The sequence below is a fragment of the Pristiophorus japonicus genome, chromosome 14 (genome assembly GCF_044704955.1).
Source record: "Pristiophorus japonicus isolate sPriJap1 chromosome 14, sPriJap1.hap1, whole genome shotgun sequence".
Taxonomy (NCBI): Eukaryota; Metazoa; Chordata; class Chondrichthyes; family Pristiophoridae; genus Pristiophorus; species Pristiophorus japonicus.
In genome coordinates this window covers 91,681,747-91,702,048 of record NC_091990.1, presented here as the reverse complement: position 1 = coordinate 91,702,048, position 20,302 = coordinate 91,681,747, and the positions used below count along the sequence as shown (strand labels likewise).

Here is a 20,302-nt window from a genome sequence, read left to right as displayed (position 1 = left end):
GTTATGATGAGATGGAATGCATTGCCTGAAAGAGTGGTGGAAGCTGGCAAATGTAACTTTCAAAAGGGAATTGGATATATACTGGAAAATTTGCAGGGCTTTGGGAAAACAGCAGTGGAGTGGGACTAATTGGACAGCGCTTTCAAAGAGTCAGCACTGGCAGATGGGCCGAATGGCTTCCTTCTGTACTATACCATTCTATGATTATAACTTGCATTCATAGAACACCTTTAATACAGAAAAGTGCCCCAAGGAGATGGGTTTTAAGAAGAGTTCTAAAAGGAAAGAAAGGTAGAAATAAAGAAGGGTTTAGGGAGAGAATTCCAAAGAGTGTGAGCTAGGCAGGGGCGAGGTTGTAGCGATTATAATCAGGGATGCTCATGAGGCAGAATTAGAGGAGTGCAGTTATCTCAGGAGGTGGTGGGCTGGAGGAGATTACAGAGCTAGGGAGATCGAGAGATACAGAGATCAAACCCCCCCAGGTTCCCCATTGCCCTAGTCCTCAACCTCTCTAGTTTATCTCCCATTTCCCACTACACCCTCCCTAAGCACACAAGAACATAAGAAATAGGAACAGCAGTAGGCCATTCGGCCCCTTGAGCCTGCTCCACCATTTTTTACTTCAACTCCATTTTTCTGCCCGATCCCCATATCCCTTAATTCCCCTAAAGTCTAACAATCTATCTATCTCAGTCTTGAATATACTCAATGATTCAGCATCTACAGCCCTGTAAGGTAGAGAATTCCAAAGATTCACAACCCTAAGTGAAGAAATTCCTCCTCATCTCAGTCTTAAATGGCCAACCCTTTAAACTGAGACTGTGCCCCCTAGTTCTCGACTCTCCAGCCAGGGGAAACAACCTCTTAGTATCTGCCCTGTCAAGCCCCCTCAGAATCTTGTATGTTTCAATGAGATCATCTCTCCTTCTTCTAAACTCCAGAGAGTATATGCCCAATCAACTCAATCTCTCCTCATAGGACAACACTCTCATCCCAGGGATCAATCTAGTGAACCTTCTTTGCACCATCTCCTTCCTTAAATAGAGAGACCAAAGTTGTGCACAGTACTCCAGGTGTGGTTTCACCAAAGCCATGTACAATTGTAGCAAGACTTAATTACTTTTGTACTCCATCTCCCTTGCAATAAAGGCCAACATGGCATTTGCCTTCCTAATTGTTTGTTGTACGTGCATACTAACTTTGTGTTTCTTGTACAAGGACGCCCAAATTTCTTTAAACACCAACATTTAAAACTTTCACACCATTTAAAAAATATTCTACCAAAGTGAGTAACCTCACATTTCCCCACATTCAACTCCAGCTGCCATCTTATTGCCCACTCACTTAACCTGTCTATGTCCCTTTGCAGACTCTTTGTGTCCTCCTCACAGCTGACTTTCCCACTTAGCTTTGTATCGGCAGCAAACTTGGATACATTACACTCGGTCCCTTCATCTAATTCATTAATATAGATTATAAATAGCTGAGGCCCAAGCACTGATCCTTGCGGCAAACCACTATTTATAGCCCGCCAATTTGAAAATGACCCGTTTATCCCCACTCTCTGTTTTCTGTCCATTAACCTATCCTCTAGCCATCCTAATATAGTGGCCCTGAAATTCTGGCCTCCCCAGGTCCGTACGGAGTGTCTACGGACCCGGGAAGACATCGGACAAGCCGGCTTTCAGTGCACAATGTGTATGCGCTGAAAACGGCTTTTCCGATCTGTTAAGCTGGAGCTTGACCTATGATCCGCAGATCGGGAGCGAGGACATTCGCACGGGCAAGATTGCGGGATTTGCCCATATCTTGCCCGGCAAATGTCTTCAAAACTCTTGCGTCTGATAAAAGCAGGTCCATAGCCTACTTTTACAGGCGTAAGAGTTTTAAAACACACAACAACATTGTAAAATAAAAATTTTTAAACACATTTTATTGTTAAAATCCTCCCCACTACGGTAAGTTTATTTTAAACCATAATTAAAAAAACTTTTTAAAAATCAGAAAAATATATATTTTTTTAAATACATAAGTAACTACTTTAAATTAGTAAAAATATGGTGTGCATGTTTTCTATCGTTTATTGTTGGTTGTGTGTGTTTTGGGGGCTGTTTCTCATTCATAATAATGGGAACTCCAATTTACGGAGTTCCCATTATTATGAATGAGAATATACTATACCTGATTGGTTGGCCAGAGCCATGTGACTCCAGCTCCAGGCCTGCACACGTCCCGACGTGCAGTTAGGGGAGGCCTCCGGACCGGGATCTCACGTGGGCGCAGTAGCTTCAGGTAGGTGCTCATCTTTTTTTTTTAAGAATCCAGTCGAACGCCCCCGGGAAGGAGAAACCGGGATTTCTGGGCCATTACCCGCAACCCCATGGGCCCTTATCTTGTGCAACAACCTTTTATGTGATACCTTATTGAACGCCTTTTGGAAATCCAAATATATTACATCCCATGGTTCCCCTTTATCTACCCTGCTAGTTACATCCTCAAAAAACGAACTAATTTGTCAAACATGATTTCCCTATCATAAAACCATGTTGACTCTGCCCAATCATATTATGATTTTCTAAGTGCCCTGTTACTACTTCGCTAATAATGGATTCCAGCATTTTCCCAACAACTGATGTCAGGCTAACTGGTCTATACTTCCATGTTTTCGCTCTCCCTCCTTTCTTGAATAGTGGGGTTACATTTGCTACTTTCCAATTCCCTGGGACAATTCTAGAACCTAGGGAATTTTGGAAGATCACAACCAATGCATTCACTATCTCTGTAGCCAACTCTTTTAGAAACTTGGATGTAGATCATCAGGTCCAGGGAATTTGTCGGCTTTTAGTCCCATTAGTTTCTCAGTACTTTTTCTCTACTGATATTAATTAGTTTAAATTCCTCACCCTCATTAGCCCCTTGGTTCCCTACTATTTTTGGTGTGTTTTTTGTGCGTCGAGGAGGCGGGAGTTCGAACAGCCAGAGGCCTATAAAGGCCAGCTAGTGCAGCTGCAGTAGGGAGAGAAGGCAAAAAAGTAGAAAGAAATCGAAAGGTGACGTCACAGCCAAGGGAGTAAGTGATTGGTAAGTAGCTTTTCTTTTTATTTTCTTTATCAGTAAGTAACCTTTAGCAATGTTGTTGCCAATTTAAGTTTATCTAAGGGTTAAGTCATGGCAGGACAGCTCGGACATTTGTTATGTTCCTCCTGTACTATGTGGGAAGTCAGGGACACTTCCGGTGTCCCTGACGACTACGTGTGCGGGATGTGCATCCGCCTGCAGCTCCTGATGGACCGCATTGCGGCACTGGAGCTGTGGGTGGATGAACTCTGGAGCATCCATGATGCTGAGAATGACATGAATAGCACGTTTAGTGAGTTGGTCTTATACGGGTAAAGGGTACACAGCCAGATAGGGAATGGATGACCAACAGGAAGAGCACTGCAAGGAAGGTAGTGCAGGGGTCCCCTGCGGTCATCCCCCTGCAAAACAGTTACACCGCTTTGGGTACTGTTAAGGGGGATGACTCATCAGCAGCCAAGTTCATGACACCATGGGTGGCTCTGCTGCACAGAAGGGCAGGAAAAAGAGGGGGCGAGCTATAGTGATAGGGAATTCAATTTTAAGGGGAATAGATAGACGTTTCTGTGGCCGCAACCGAGACTCCAGGATGGTATGTTGCCTCCCTGGTGCAAGGGTCAAGGATGTCTCGGAGTAGGTGCAGGACATTCTGAAAAGGGAGGGTGAACAGCCAGTTGTCATGGTGCCTATAGGTACCAACAATATAGGTAAAAAGCGGGATGAGGTCCTACAAGACGGATTTAGGGAGCGAGGAGCTAAATTAAAAAGTAGGACCTCAAGTAGTAATCTCAGGATTGCTACCAGTGCCATGTGCTAGTCAGAGTAGGAATCGCAGGATAGCTCAGATGAATACGTGGCTTGAGGAGTGGTGCACAAGGGAGGGATTGAAATTCCTGGGACATTGGAACCGATTCTGGGGGCAGTGGGACCAGTACAAACCGGACGGTCTGCATCTGGGCAGGACCAGAACCAATGTCCTAGGAGGGAGTGTTTGCTAGTACTGTTGGGGAGGGGTTAAACTAATATGGCAGGGGGATGGGAACCTATGCAGGGAGACAGGGGGAAGTAGAATGGGGGCAGAAGCAAAAGATAGAAAGAAGAAAAGTAAAAGTGGAGGGCAGAGAAACCTAAGGCAAAAAGCAAAAAGGGCCACATTACAGCAAAATTCTAAAGGGGCAAAGTGTGTTAGAAAGACAAGCCTGAAGGCTCTGTGCCTCAATGCGAGGAGTATTCGGAATAAGGTGGACGAATTAACTGCGCAGATAGCAGTTCATGGGTATGATGTAATTGGCATCACGGAGACATGGCTCCAGGGTGACCAAGGCTGGGAACTCAACATCCAGGGGTATTCAACATTTAGGAAGGATAGACAGAAAGGAAAAGGAGGCGAGGTGGCATTGCTGGTTAAAGAGGAAATTAATGCAATAGTAAGAAAGGACATTAGCTTGGATGATGTGGAATCGATATGGGTGGAGCTATGGAATACCAAGGGGCAGAAAATGCTAGTGGGAGTTGTGTACAGACCACCAAACACTAGTAGTAAGGTTGGGGACAGCATCAAACAAGAAATTAGGGATGCATGCAATAAAGGTACAGCAGTTATCATGGGTGACTTTAATCTACATATTGACTGAGCTAACCAAACTGGTAGCAATGTGGTGGAGGAGGATTTCCTGGAGTGTATTAGGGATGGGTTTCTAGACCAATATGTCGAGGAACCAACTAGGGAGCTGGCCATCCTAGACTGGGTGATGTATAATGAGAAAGGACTAATTAGCAATCTTGTTGTGCGAGGCCCCTTGGGGAAGAGTGACCATAACATGGTAAAATTCTTTATTAAGCTGGAGAGTGACACAGTTAATTCAGAAACTAGAGTCCAAAACTTAAGGAAAAGTAACCTCGATGGTTTGAGGTGTGAATTGGCTAGAATAGACTGGCAAATGATACTTAAAAGGTTAACGGTGGTTAGGCAATGGCAAACATTTAAAGATCACATACATGGATGAACTTCAGCAATTGTACATCCCTGTCTGGAGTAAAAATAAAACGGGGAAGGTGGCTCAACCATGGCTAACAAGGGAAATTAAGGATAGTGTTAAATCCAAGGAAGAGGCATATAAATTGGCCAGAAAAAGCAACAAACCTGAGGCCTGGGAGAAATTTAGAATTCAGCAGAGGAGGACAAAGGGTTTACTTAAGAGGGGGAAAATAGAGTATGAGAAGAAGCTTGCCGGGAACATCATAACTGACTGCAAAAGCTTCTATAGATATGTGAAGTGAAGAAGATTAGTGAAGACAAATGTAGATCACTTGCAGTCGGATTCAGGTGAATTTATAATGGGGAACAAAGAAATGGCAGACCAGTTGAACCAATACTTTGGTTCTGTCTTCACGAAGTACGAGGGGACCGAGTGTCTAGTGAGAAGGAGGAACTGAAGGATATCCTTATTAGGCAGGAAATTGTGTTAGGGAAATTGATGGGATTGAAGGGCGATAAATCCCCGGGGCCTGATAGTCTGCATCCCAGAGTATTTAAGGAAGTGGCCATAGAAATAGTGGATGCATTGGTGATCATTTTCCAACAGTCTATCGACTCTGGATCAGATCCTATGGACTGGAGGGTAGCTAATGTAACACCACTTTTTAAAAAGGGAGGGAGAGAGAAGCAGGTAATTATAGACCGGTTAGCCTGACATCAGTAGTGGGGAAAATGTTGGAATCAATTATTTAGGATGAAATAGCAGCGCATTTGGAAAACAGTGAATTTGGAAAGCAGTGACAGGATCGGTCCAAGTCAGCATGGATTTATGAAGGGGAAATCATGCTTGACAAATCTTCTGGAATTTTTTGAGGATGTAACTAGTAGAGTGAACAAGGGAGAACCAGTGGATGTGGTGTATTTGGACTTTCAAAAGGCTTTTGACAAGGTCCCGCACAAGAGATTGGTGTGCAAAATCAAAGCACATGGTATTGGGGGTAATATACTGACGTGGATAGAGAACTGGTTGGCAGACAGGAAGCAGAGAGTCGGGATAAACGGGTCCTTTTCAGGAATGGCAGGCAGTGACTAGTGGGGTGCCGCAGGACTCAGTGCTGGGGCCTCAGCTCTTTACAATATACATCAATGATTTGGATGAAGGAATTGAGTGTAATATCGCCAAGTTTGCAGATGACACTAAACTGGGTGGCGGTGTGAGCTGTGAGGGGCATGCTAGGAGGTTGCAGGGTGACTTGGACAGGTTAGGTGAGTGGGCAAATGCATGGCAGATGCAGTATAATGTGAATAAATGTGAGGTTATCCACTTTGGGGGCAAAAATGCGAAGACAAAATATTATCTGAATGGCGGAAAATTACGAAAAGGAGAGGTGCAACGAGACCTGGGTGTCATGGTTCATCAGTCATTGAAAATTGGCATGCAGGTACAGCAGGCAGTGAAGAAGGCAAATGGTATGTTGGCCTTCATAGCTAGGGGATTTGAGTATAGGAGCGGGGAGGTCTTACTGCAGTTGTACAGGGCCTTGGTGAGGCCTCACCTGGGATATTGTGTTCAGTTTTGGTCTCCTAATCTAAGGAAGGACGTTCTTGCTATTGAGGGAGTGCAGCGAAGATTCACCAGACTGATTCCCGGGATGGCAGGACTGACATATGAGGAGAGACTGGATCAACTGGGCCTTTATACATTGGAGTTTAGAAGGATGAGAGGGGATCTCATAGAAACATATAAGATTCTGGTGGGACGGCACAGGTTAGATGTGGGTAGAATGTTCCCGATGTTGGGGAACTCCAGAACCAGGGGACACAGTCTTAGGATAAGAGGTAGGCCATTTAGGACTGAGATGAGGAGAAACTTCTTCACTCAGAGAGTTGTTAACCTGTGGAATTCCCTGCCGCAGAGAGTTGTTGTTGCCAGTTCATTGGATATATTCAAGAGGGAGTTAGATATGGCCCTTATGACTAAAGGGATCAAGGGATATGGAGAGAAAGTAGGAAAGGGGTACGAGGGAATGATCAGCCATGATCTAATTGAATGGTGGTGAAGGCTTGAAGGGCCTACTCCTGCACCTACTTTCTATGTTTCTATGTTTTCTACTGTGAAAGCAGATGCAAAATATTTGTTTCACGTCTCTGTCATTTCCTTTATCCCTATTATAATTTCTCCTGTCTCAGCCTCTAGGGGACCAACCTTTACTTGGCACTCTCTTTTTATATATTTGTGGAAGCTTTTGTTATTTGTTTTTATATTTCTTTGCCAATTTACTCTCGTATTCTATTTTCTTCCTTTGCAATCAATTTTTGGTTATCCTTTGTTAGTTTCTGAAACTCTCCCAAGCCTCAGGCTTACTACTATTCTCCACAACATTATAAGCCTCTTCCTTTAATCGAATACTATTCTTAATCTCTTTAGTTAACCAGGGATTAATCACTTTTCCCATGGGGTTTTTATTTCTCAATAGAACGTGTATCGTCCACGAGACCCACTCCTGACCCTATTCCCACTAAACTGCTGACCATTAAACTTCCCTTCTTGGCCCCCATGCTAGCTGACATTGTAAATGTTTATTTCTCCATGGGTCCTGTCCCCCACCCTTTCAAAACGGACATCATCACTCTACTCCTCAACAAACCTATCCTCAACCCCCTGTCCTTGCAAACTAGCACCCATCTCCAATCTCCCTTTAGTGTCCTTGAATGTGTTGTTGTTTCCCAAATCTGTACCCATCTCTCCTGCAAATCCATGTTTGAATGTCTCAATCACGCTTCCATGCCTTGCACATCATTAAAATAATCCTAACCAAAGTAACTGTGTGATTGCAACGGTGGCAAATTACCCTTGCTGGCCCTCTGCATCCTTTGACATGGTCAATTGCACCATTCTCTTCCAATATCCAACGCGGTGGGTCTGCCTCACTTGGTTCCACTCTTCCCTATCCAATCCTAGCTAGAGCATCTCTACCAATGGCTTCTCTTCCGACCCCTGCACTATTACCTACGGAGACTCTCCAAGGATCCACCTTTGGCTCCCTCCTTTCTCTCTACATGCTTCCCCTTGGCAACATAATTTCCAGACACAGGGTTAGCTTTCATATCTATGCTGATGACACCTCTCCAACACCTCTCTTGACTCGTCCACGACCTGTGTTGTCAAACTACATGTTCGGCATCCAATCTTTTCTCCAATTAAACATTGGGAAAGACCAACCAAAGTAATTGTCTTCAGCTCCTGCCACAAACTCTGTACCTTTTGCCACTGATTCTATCCCCCTCCCTGGCTACTGTCTCAAGTTGAACCCGACTATTTGCATCTTCAGTGTCCTATTTGACCTCGAGCTGAGCTTCCGATCCCACATTCCTTCCGTGTCAAAGAACACCAACTGGAATATCACCTGCCTTCATGCTGATCTCAGCCCATCTGATGCTGAAACCCTCAGCTATGCCTTTGTCACCTCCAGCCTCGACCATTCCACTGCTCTCCTGGTCGGCCTCCCACCCTCCACCCTCTGGAAATTACAGCTCATCCAAAACTCTGCTCCAAGTCCTGCTCACCCATCACAGTCCTACATCGGCTACTGGCTTCAGACACCTCCAACTTAAAATTCTCACCCTCGTGTATAAATCCTTTGATAGTTTCACCCCTCCCTACATTTATCCTCCTCCATTCCTACAACCGCCTTACTCTCCATTCATCGGATACTAGTCTCTTGTACCTCCACCCCACTATTACAGCCATCCTGGCCCCAAGCTCTGGAATTCCTTCCCTCAACCACTCTGCTTCTCCCACTTTCTCTCCTCCTTTACCACGGTCCTTAAAAGCCACCTCTTTGATCAAACTTTCGATCACCACCACCCTCCCCCCCCCCCTTAATAGCTCCTTCTTTAGCTTGGCATCCATTTTTTTGTTCCGCATACCTCCGTAAAGCGCCCTGGGAGGCTTCTCTAAGAGGCTATATCAATGCAAGTTATCGTTGTTTATGGGGTAGAGTGCTTTAGATCAAAAAGGTTCTCAACCCCTCATAGGCTGCCTACCTTTCCTTCTCAGCCTTTGAGCACAGAGTCAGAGAACCCACAAGGAAGTAGAACAAAGCGTTCATACCCAGCACTGCAAAAGAACCACCAAAAAAAAGAAGAGTACTGAAAACATCAAAACATGCTCTGGTGGTTGGTTCTCACTCTGCTCAGTATGTGCTGATACTGCATGATTTTCAGCTATGTAAATCAGGGAAAGTCCCTGCAGGCTCCTCTATACCACAACCATCCTCAGAATCATTCAGAAGATCAGTCATCTCAAAGCTGAAAAGTTCAATATGTCATGGTTACTGTGAGAAAGATTCAACTACAAATTGTTTTTTTTTTGAAAATGGAGTCTCATCAATCAAATCTTTCCGCAGACAACGCCGGTGAATTAAGCTGCATTGCCGAGGTATTGTGCAGTCCCTGCACTTCCCCCGATCTGGGCTCGCTGCAGGAGGTGCCAGCTAGCTGAAGCTTCGGTCCCCAGTTCAAGCACGATGAGGCTGGACCAGAGAGACCGCTGCAACATGGAGAAAGAGGACCTTTCAATCTGGAGATCTGAAGTAGGGTCTCAAATCCTGACCAATCCCACTGTGTACATCTGGAAATATATTGAACGGAAATGCTTGCTCGCTCTCTCTTTCCACATACACATAAACCAACCCAATTATTCGGGATCAAATGGAAATTTACACAGTCATTCATTGCCGGTTATCAACAGCACAAACTGAACTAATTTGTGAAACCAACTCATCACAAACAAGATTCAAACACTGCCTCATGCTGAGAATAATACTCTATCTGATAAATATATTGCCAAACACTTTCCCTCTGAAATCAATTCCAAATACTGGCATTAGCTTATAATTGCCACATGGCAAGGGATAATCTGATCCTTTTTATATATTCATTCTGAGCATGTGTGCGTTGTTGGCAAGGCAGACATTTTTTGCCCATCCCCGGTTGCCCTTGAGAAGGTGGTAGTGAGCCTTCTTGAACCGCTGCAGTCAGTGTGATGAAGGTGCTCCCCACAATATCGTTGGATCAAAAGCAATGTTGTCCCGAAGGTGCTCAGCCACGCTCCAATCGCGAGGTCCCACACAGGCCACTCACCAGCTCCTGCCGCTGGAAGAGGTGCCCGCACAGCAAATTTAAAGGGGCCATGCACAGAAGAAAAATTAGAAAGAACATGGGTCAAAATCCTGGAAGGCCTGACCAAACGACGATGAAGGAAGGGCGATATATGTCCATGTGTGACTTGGAAGGGTGCCTGGAGGTGGTGGTGCTCTCGTGTACTTGCTGCCATTAGTCTTCTAGGTGGTAGAAGCTGTGGGGGGTTTGGGAGGTGCTGTTGATCAGGGATCATTCAATCTGCTGAGGAAAGATTCTGGGCTTCCTCCCCGATTTCTCTCCCGCCAAAAAAAAAAAGGTAAATCAAGCAATAGGTCCAGAATATCTATTTAACCTTCCATTCTGTAACATACATCCTTGGGCAGTTACATTTGTTAGCAAGATCCCAGAAGCTCAGGAACCATCATGTTCCAACTCGGATTTGCTCATCTTTATCTGCACTTATCCTCATCATTTGTTCCTAACTAAGTATTCTTCCAACTGAAATCCATTATTAGACAGCCGGGTGGGGGCGGGGGGGATCGGATCTAGAGACACGACACAGCACAGGAAATTATCCACCTAAAGCCGAGACAATTACATGCCTGGTAGTAACATTAACTGGACTATTATTAGTTCGCTGTTGCTCTCATTACAATTCCACTGAAAACAATCCCGGGCCTAAAATTACCTGCAGCAAACCATTTAAAAATTCTGAGCAGTAAGTAATCCCTCATTAATGGCTAGTGTTGCAGCCCTATTCATTGTAGAGCGTGTACCACTCCCCATCATGGGCGGATTGCTGCTCTCCTCGCTCACATCATGTGTTCAGCTTGTGACATCAGCCGACAGTCAGTTCACCGAGGGAGAAAGAGTTGGCTTTACAGACCACTTTAATCAGGTCGCAAACATCTCAAAACAGCTTCATGCACAACTGAAAGGAGCAGTGGAATCTCAGCAGGAAAGTTTAACAAGTTATTTGCTTTAAACAAGAGGCTAGGAGGTCAACAATGGTCTTTAAAGTACACACTTAGATGCTTTGGTTACAACTACCCCAACAAATTCAGGGTAGCCGAATGCTCAGAGACTTTGCCAGTGGAGATACCTCACTCCCGACCTGCGCCCATTGTGGCCGCATTGCCAATGATTTCCCAATGCAACTTCGGAGCAGGGGAGGGCTCAGTACACCTTTCTTTCATGTAAAACAACAGGGTACATTCAACTCAACTGAGAGATCCAATATTCAACCCAACTGAGAGATCCAATATTCAGTATTAATTGAAATGATTCATTCAATTTCCCAAGATACCAAGTCAGTTTTCTTCCGACGTGTTTTTTCCGAAAGTATATATTTCCAGTTAATTGTATGATCAGCGGCACATTCAATGACATGTTAGCATCCCACTAATTATAACCCCAGAAATTCACAGTCCCTCTCAATCCAGCACAAAAGGCAGTTGCCTAGGTGATAAAGCAGAAGAGATGAATTATAGTTACTGTTTCTGTTATTACACGAATGCTGCCACACTCGAGACACATATCCTAAATACCTACAGCACTGGCCCTGGGCCCAGAGTGGGGACAGCACTGGCCCCAGAGTGGGGACAGCACTGGCCCTGGGCCCAGAGTACGGACAGCACTGGCCCTGGGCCCAGAGTACGGACGTCATCACATCTCACCATGGCTTCCTTCAAATAGCAACTGGTTCTGCATTGTTTAGAACAGAACAGAAACGGTCTGATACAACGTACCATCAGCCCCAGTGACCGAAGGTAATGCGGAGGCGAGGTTACAGCACTGCTCAGCCCACTACTGCACTAATTCCCATTTAGGAAAGTGTGCGTGTGTTATGTGATAATCCACAGGCCACCCAATCTTCTGTGACCCACTTCAGGGATCTTAATAGCCCTTGGTTCGAAGACAGCTGGAAATGGGGGTAATATCTCACAATCTGGTTCTAATTTTACAAAAGGTGATTGCTGCCTTCCCCTTCCCCTCCTCTCCTCTCCTCTCCCCCAGCAGCCAGTTATATTACTATCGCCATGGTTCCATTTACCCTGTCCAGTTACTACCTAGCTTATAGCCTGTAAGTATTAACAGAAAGCGATGGGAACCGGAGAGAAACCTTTCTGTATCTGGTGACAGTGACAGATATAAATAACCACCCAATGAGACACAGCAGGTCCTCATTCTTTAAGTGCCTGTACAGCAGATCTATTATGGTTCCTTTCTGTAACACATCAACACAACACCTAGCACACTGCCTACGTACAACATGGAAGGTTAGCTTCAGACAACACATGCACACTGCACCCCATTTCAGGAAAGTGTGTGAGAGTGTGTGAGAGTGTGTGTGAGTGTGTGCGCGCGCGCGCTCTGTGACGAGCCACACTTCACCCCACTATATACATACGTACAGATATAGATTTTAAGTGTCAGTGATATTTAGTGCATCTTATATAAAGTGAGTGGATTTATACATGGTTTCATGCGAGTGTGTCCCCGCTCTGCCTGTACTTTGTTGGGCTTTCACCTACTACAGGAAATCAATAAACTCAGACTAAATGGAAATGATAACCAACAAGTAAATGGCACTGTGTGCCTCCAACATGAGTGTGTGAGTGTGTGTGTATGTCTGAGTGAGTATGTGTGTGTACGGCTATGAGTATAGACATGCGTGTACAAGTGTGTGTATGAGAATGTATGTATACACACACACGTAAGAGTGGTGTGTGAGACAGTACGCGTGTGTATATATATAAAAAATATAAAACACGCACATATTCTCGTGTGTATGAGTGTGTTTAAGAGTGTGTGAGAGAGATAGTATGTGTGTGTATGTATAATATATAGCTTAAAAACAACAAGGCTACGGGTGCAGATGGAATCCCTGCTGAGGCATTGAAGTATGGCGGAGAGGCACTGCTGACACGAATACACGACCTCATCTCTCATCTGGAGGGAGGAGAGCATGCCGGAGGATCTCAGAGATGCAGTAATCGTGACCAGCTTTAAAAAAGGGGACAAGTCCAACTGCGGCAACTACAGAGGAATCTCCCTGCTATCAGCCACTGGGAAAGTCGTCGCTAGAGTCCTCCTCAACCGTCTTCTTCCCGTGGCCGAGGAGCTCCTCCCGGAGTCACAGTGTGGATTTTGTCCCCTACGGGGCACAATGGACATGATTTTTGCAGCGCGACAGCTACAAGAAAAATGCAGAGAGCAGTGCCAGCCCTTATACATGGCCTTCTTCGACCTTACAAAGGCCTTTGACACTGTCAACTGTGAGGGTCTATGGAGCGTCCTCCTCCGTTTCGGATGCCCCCAAACGTTCGTCACCATCCTGCCTGCTTCACGATGACATGCGGGTTGTGATCCTTACCAATGGATCCATCACAGACCCAATTCACGTCCGGACCGAGGTCAAACAGGGCTGCGTCATCGCTCTTCTCAATCTTTCTCACCGCCAGGCTCCACCTCGCAATCAACAAGCTCCCCACTGGAGTGGAACTAATCTACAGAACCAGTGGGAACTTGTTCAACCTGCACCATCTCCAGGTCAGATCCAAGACCACCCCAACCTCTGTCGTCGAGCTACAGTACGCGGACGACGCCTGCGTCTGCGCACATACAGAGGCTACACTCCAGGACATAGTCGACGTATTTACTGAGGCGTACGAAAGCATGGGCCTTACACTAAACATCTGTAAGACAAAGGTCCTCCACCAGCCTGTCCTCACCACACAGCACTGCCCCTGAGTCATCAAGATCCACGGCGCGACCCTGGACACCGTGGACCACTTCCCATATCTCGGGAGCCTCCTATCAACAAGAGCAGGCATCGACGACGAGATCCAACGCCGCCTCCGGCGCGCCAGTGCAGCCTTTGGCTGCCTGAGGAAAAGAGTGTTCGAAGACCAGGCCCTGAAACTACCACCAAACTCATGGTCTACAGGGCTGTAGTAATACCCGCCCTTCTGTATGGCTCAGAGACATGAACCTCAAGTCGCTGGAGAAATATCAGCAACGATGTCTCCGCAAGATCCTACAAATGCCCTGGGAGGACAGATGCACCAACATCAGCGTCCTCGACCAGGCCAACATCCCCAGCATTGAAGCACTGACCACACGTGATCAGCTCCACTGGGCAGGCCACATAGTTCGCATGCCAGACATAAGACTCCCAAAGCAAGTGCTCTACTCGGAGCTCCTTCACAGCAAACGAGCCAGAGGTGGGCAGCGGAAACACTACAAGGACACCCTTAAAGCCTCCCTGATAAAGTGTGACATCCCCAGATACCTGGGAGTCCCTGGCCCAAGACCGCCATAAATGGAGGAAGTGCATCCGAGAGGACGCTGAGCACCTCGAGTCTCAATACCGAGAGCATGCAGAAATCAAGTGCAGACAGCGGAAAGAGCACGCGGCAAACCAGTCCCACCCACCCCTTCCCTCAAACACTTTCTGTCCCACCTGTGAGAGTCTGTGGCTCTCGTATTAGACTGTTCAGCCACCAAAGAACTCACTTCAGGAGTGGAAGCAAATCTTCCTCGATTCCGAGGGACTGCCCATGAAATGAATATATATATATATATACACATATATACACACACTTGCATGTGTAAGTGTGAGACTGTGTGTCAGTATGTGTATATATGCACACACACGTGTGTAAGAGTGAGTGTAAGAGACTGAGTGTGTATGTATGTGTGTGTAAGAGAGTATGAGAGAGACAAGACTGTATATAAGTGATTGCAAGAATGTGTGAGACTATGAGACACACAGGTGTGTGTAAGTGTGTGACAGAGTGTGAGACTGTATGAGAGTGTATATATATATATGAATGAGTGTAAGAGTGAGTGTGTGTGTGAGACTATGTGCGACTGTGTGTGCATAAGTGTAAGTGAGAGTGTGTGTGTGTGTGTGTGTGTGCGCAGTTGGACTCTACCCTCTTTCTCTTGCATACAACACATTAAAATGAATGTTATGGGGGGCTGATCGGTTTTTAGCCGTTCTCCTCGCTTGCCCCCGTCGCTCGGTCACTGTATGAAATGAGAGCAGCGGGCGGTGAGCCGAGCCCGGGCCGGGGAGAGGGAGAGGGACGGAAGGAAGGAGCCGCAGCCGGAGCGCGTCCTGCCAACAATGTATCCTTTACACTTGTAACCATTTTGTCGCCAGCTGCTTGGAGTTTGCTCACTCACCTTCGCCCGAAAAACTTGAGGCCGGTGAAGGGTTTGTTTTGATGGTGATGGTGGTGGTGGTGGTGAGGAGACACCGGGCTCTTGTCATTCTCACAGGACGTGGGCACATCCGAGGAAGACGATCCGGACGCAGAGGATTCCTCCAGCTCTGGTTGCAATTCTTCCCCCCCTTGGTCCATCACTTTGTCCTTCTGAATATTAGTACTACCGGATATTTGGCTGTGTGTGTGGGTGGGTTGCAAATTGCCACACTGAGTTGCACTGTCACCTCTTCATCCACAAAACGGACAGGGCGAGTTCACTGCACCGATTTCCAGCGGACCGGGTCTCCGGGTAGGAAGGAGTCGGAACATAACAGGAGCCAGGGTTTGCCGAGCCAGTTGGAAAGAGCCGGGGTCTTGCAGATCATTTGCAAAAAAAAAAACCACAGGGCTCCCGAAGCTGCTAGTTGTGCTCCAGCAGGACTTGCACCCGGAAGTAACTGCGTCTACTTGCTTTTTTTAAACATGTGTGTGTGTGTGTGTGTGTGTGTGCGCGCGGAGGCGACCGGTGAGCAGCTGGAGTTGTGGCGAGTGAGGACTCGGCGCTGCCCTGTCGCCTGTCCTCTGTTCCCACGCTCCCCGCTCCTGCTCATGGGTGGACTGGCTGGGCTGACTGCCCCGGCCCCGGCCCGCCACTTCCCGCAATACCAATCGGATGCTGCACCTCCACAACAGGAAGTTTCATTGCCTGTAGTAAGAAGAGCGGCAGGACCCTGATAGTTGCCTGCTGATCTGCCTCCTGGAGAATGAATGAAAGTTCAGGGCGGATTTCACACACACACAGACAGAACGAGGGCATGGGGAGCGCTGCCGCCATCTGCTGTCGCATCCACCGCCAGTCTCACTCCCCGGCGGCTCCACCATCTTTTACTCATTTGACACCGTTATCCGAGGAGGGAGGCGGCAAGCAGAGTGCATTCACCTGCCAAGCGTGGCTCATTATGCCCAGGCATACAACTAGAGCTGAAGGTATGCCAATCACTCACTTTGGTTTAAAGCGTGACCTGCTCTGATGGATGCCACCCTTCAACAAGTCAATTTAGGTGGAGGTGCTGCTCTGCGGAATGAGTAACTTATTGTGTTCCTACAGATGAGGCTGCACACAGGGAGGTTAAAGTAACAGTGACCTCAGTCTTTATCAAGACATTCCAGAGTGAGGAACAGGCCTTAGGGGCCGGCTTATATACAGTGCTCCCAAGGGATGCTGGGATCCTTCAGGGGATGAGCTCCCAGATGTCGGAATATGGGAGTGCATGCTTTACAGATACACATCACTGCCCCCCCCCCCTCCCCACCCGCCAAAGTCAAAGTGAAAACTATTTACAAGGTGAGGCGGTCGGGAGCCTTTCTTTCCCTGGTGGACTGCCTCGGTACAAATGTCTGTTCTGGTGTGTTGGCTGTGCCTTTGCTGGGCTGGCGTGTTGTTGGCCCTGCAGGGCTGCTGGGTGAGCCTGGCCTTCCTGGGCTGTTGAGTGTGATGGATTCGATTTCCTGGTCCGGCGTGGTGTCGTTGATCCTTTGGGTGTGTGTTGTAGGCTCAAAAAAGGTGGTGTCTGTTGTGGGTTGTTCAGGGCAGTCTGTGAACCGCAGCCTCGTTTGGTCCAGGTGCTTTTTGCAAATTTGTCCATTGTCTAGTTTGACTATAAACACCCTATTCCCTTCTTTAGCTATCACTGTGCCCGCGATCCACTTGGGACCATGTCCATAGTTTAGTACATACACAGGATCATTCAGATCAATTTCCCGTGACACAGTGGCGCGACCATCATTTACACTTTGTTGCTGCCGCCTGCTCTCTACCTTATCATGCAGGTTGGGGTGAACCAGCGAGAGTCTGGTTTTAAGTGTCCTTTTCATGAGTAGCTCAGCTGGGGGCACCCCTGTGAGTGAGTGGGGTCTCGTGCGGTAGCTGAGCAGTACTCGGGACAGGCGGGTTTGGAGTGACACAGTGGCGCGACCATCATTTACACTTTGTTGCTGCCGCCTGCTCTCTACCTTATCATGCAGGTTGGGGTGAACCAGCGAGAGTCTGGTTTTAAGTGTCCTTTTCATGAGTAGCTCAGCTGGGGGCACCCCTGTGAGTGAGTGGGGTCTCGTGCGGTAGCTGAGCAGTACTCGGGACAGGCGGGTTTGGAGTGACCCTTCTGTGACTCATTTAAGGCTCTGTTTGATGGTTTGTACTGCCCACTCTGCCTGCCCATTTGAGGCTGGTTTAAACAGGGCCGAGGTGACATGTTTGATCCCATTGCGGGTCATGAATTCTTTAAATTCTGCACTGGTGAAACATGGCCCGCTGTCACTGACCAGTATGTCAGGCAGGCCGTGGTTGGCAAACATGGTCCTCAGGCTTTCAATGGTGGCGGTGACGGTGCTTCCCGACATTATTTCACATTCAATCCATTTTGAAAAAGCATTCACCACCACCAGGAACATTTAACTGAGAAACGGACCCGCATAGTCAACATGGATCCTCGACCATGGTCTGGAGGGCCAGGACCACAAACTTAGTGGTGCCTCTCTGGGCGCGTTGCTCAACTGAGCACATACGCTGCATTGCCGTACACAGGATTCTAAGTCAGAGTCGATACCGGGCCATCACACGTGGGATCTGGCAATCGCTTTCATCATTACTATACCCGTGTGGAGATCCGATATGAACGTCTCCCTGCCCTTTTTGGGTAACACTACGCGGTTACCCCACAACAGGCGGTTTGCCTGAATGGACAGCTCATCCTTTTGCCGCTGGAACGGCTTGATTGGCTCTTACATTTCAACGGGGATGCTGGCCCAGCTCCCATGCAGTACGCAGCTTTTTACTAGGGACAGCAGAGGATCTTGGCTGGTCCAAGGGTCCTAATCTGGCGGGCCGTGACAGGTGATTTATCATTTTCAAACGCTTCCATGACCATCAACAAGTCTGCGGGCTGCGCCACCATCAACAAGTTTGCTTGCTGCGCCATTTCCACCCCCGTGGTGGGCAATGGTAGCTGATTGAGAGCATCCGCATAGTTCTCAGTGCCTGGCCTGTGGCGGATGGTATAGTTATACGCTGATAGCGCGAGTGCCCACTTTTGTATGCAGGCTGAGGCATTAGTATTTATCCCCTTGTTTTCAGCAAACAGGGATATGAGGGGCCTGTGATCGGTTTCCAGCTCAAATTTGAGGCCAAACAGGTACTTTTTCTTTACCCCGAACACACATGCTAATGCATCTTTCTCAATCACGCTGTCGGCCCTCTCGGCCTTAGACAAGCTTCTAGAAGCGTAGGCAACAGGTTGCAACTTCCCCGCTACGTTAGCTTGTTGTAATACACACCCGACTCCGTATGACGATGCCTCACATACTAGCACAGTCTTTTACACGGATTATACAATACAAGTAGCTTGTTGGAGCAGAAAATGTTTCTGGCTTTCTCAAAAGCAATTACTTGTTTTATTCCCCATACTCAGTTCTCACCTTTGCGCAATTACACATGTAGGGGCTCTAAAAGGGTGCTTAACCCCAGTAGGAAGTTACCAAAATAGTTGAGTCCCAGGAACGACCGCAGCTCCGTGACGTTCTGTGACCTGGGCGCGTTCCTGATAGCCTCTGTCTTGGCGTCTGTGGGCCGAATGCCGTCTTTCTCCCCCAAAATTCCACTTCTGTTGACATGAAGACGCATTTGGACCTCTTCAGCCACAGCCCTACACGATCCAGTTGCTGGAGGACCTCCTCCTGGTTTTGTAGGTGCTTGGCAGTGTTCCGACCCGTGACCAATATGTCGTCCTGAAAGACCACCATGTGTGGTACCGACTTGTGTAGGCTCTCCATGTTTCTCTGGAAGATCGCTGCAGCCGACCGAATTCCAAACGGGCATCTGTCCCTTGTGCGTGTTGATGCAGGTGACGCCCTTCGAAGACTCCTCCAGCTCCTGCGTCATGTAGGCCAAAGTCAGGTCCAGCTTGGTGAACGTCTTGCCTCCTGCCAGCGTCGCAAATAGGTCGTCTGCCTTAGGTAGCGGGTATTGGTCCTGTAGCGAGAAACGATTAATAGTTACTTTATAATTGCCACAAATCCTGACCGTGCCATCACTTTTGAGTACTGGAACAAAATTGCTGGCCCACTCGCTGAATTCCACTGGGGAGATGATGCCCTCACGTTGCAGCCTGTCCAGCTCGATTTCCACTCTCTCCCTCGTCACGTGAGGTACCGCTCGTGCCTTGTGGCGAATGGGTCGTGCCTCTGGGACCAAGTGGATCCAAACCTTCGCCCCAGAAAAGTTTCCAATGCCTGGCTCAAAAAGAGAAGGAAATTTGTTAAGAACCTGGGTACGTGAGGCCTCATCGACATGTGATAGTGCTCAGATGTCGTCCCAGTTCCAGCGGATTTTGCCCAGCCAGCTCCTTCCAAGCAGTGTGGGGCCATCGCCTGGGACAATCCAGAGTGGCTGTTCGTGCACCGTGTCCTCGTAGGTGACCTTGACCATGGCGCTGCCCAGGACAGTGATAAGCTCTTTGGTGTACATTCTCAGTTTCGTGTGGATGGGGCTCACGGCTAGTCTGAATGCCTTGTTGCACCACAGTCTCTCAAACATCTTTTTACTCATGATGGATTGGCTAGCGCCAGTGTCCAGTTCCATAGCTACGGGTAAGCCATTCAATTTTACGTTTAGCATTATAGGTGGACATTTTGTCGAAAATGTGTGCACCCCGTGCACTTCAGCATCTGCCTCCTCTCTCTGAGGCTTGAAATTGCTTTGATCCACCTGGACCGATCTTCCTCTGCCACGTGGTGATTAGCAGGTTTTGCAGAGCTTGCAGCTCGTTTGCAAGCTCGTTGGAGGTGTCCCATTGTTCCACAGCTCTTGTAAACATACTCTTTGAAGTGG

General features: G+C 47.5%; 1 protein-coding gene across 2 annotated transcripts in view; it reads right to left on the bottom strand.

Moving 5' to 3' along the window:
- LOC139279980 (diacylglycerol kinase zeta-like) overlaps positions 1-16,163 on the bottom strand; it is a 521,188-nt gene extending 505,025 nt beyond the window's left edge. For both annotated transcript variants that reach the window (XM_070899368.1, XM_070899369.1), the window contains exon 1: positions 15,395-16,163. In XM_070899368.1, the coding sequence (XP_070755469.1) occupies positions 15,395-15,573 (179 nt within the window). In that variant the 5' untranslated portion in view covers positions 15,574-16,163. The remainder of the gene's footprint in view (positions 1-15,394) is intronic.
- Positions 16,164-20,302: the final 4,139 nt, after the last annotated feature.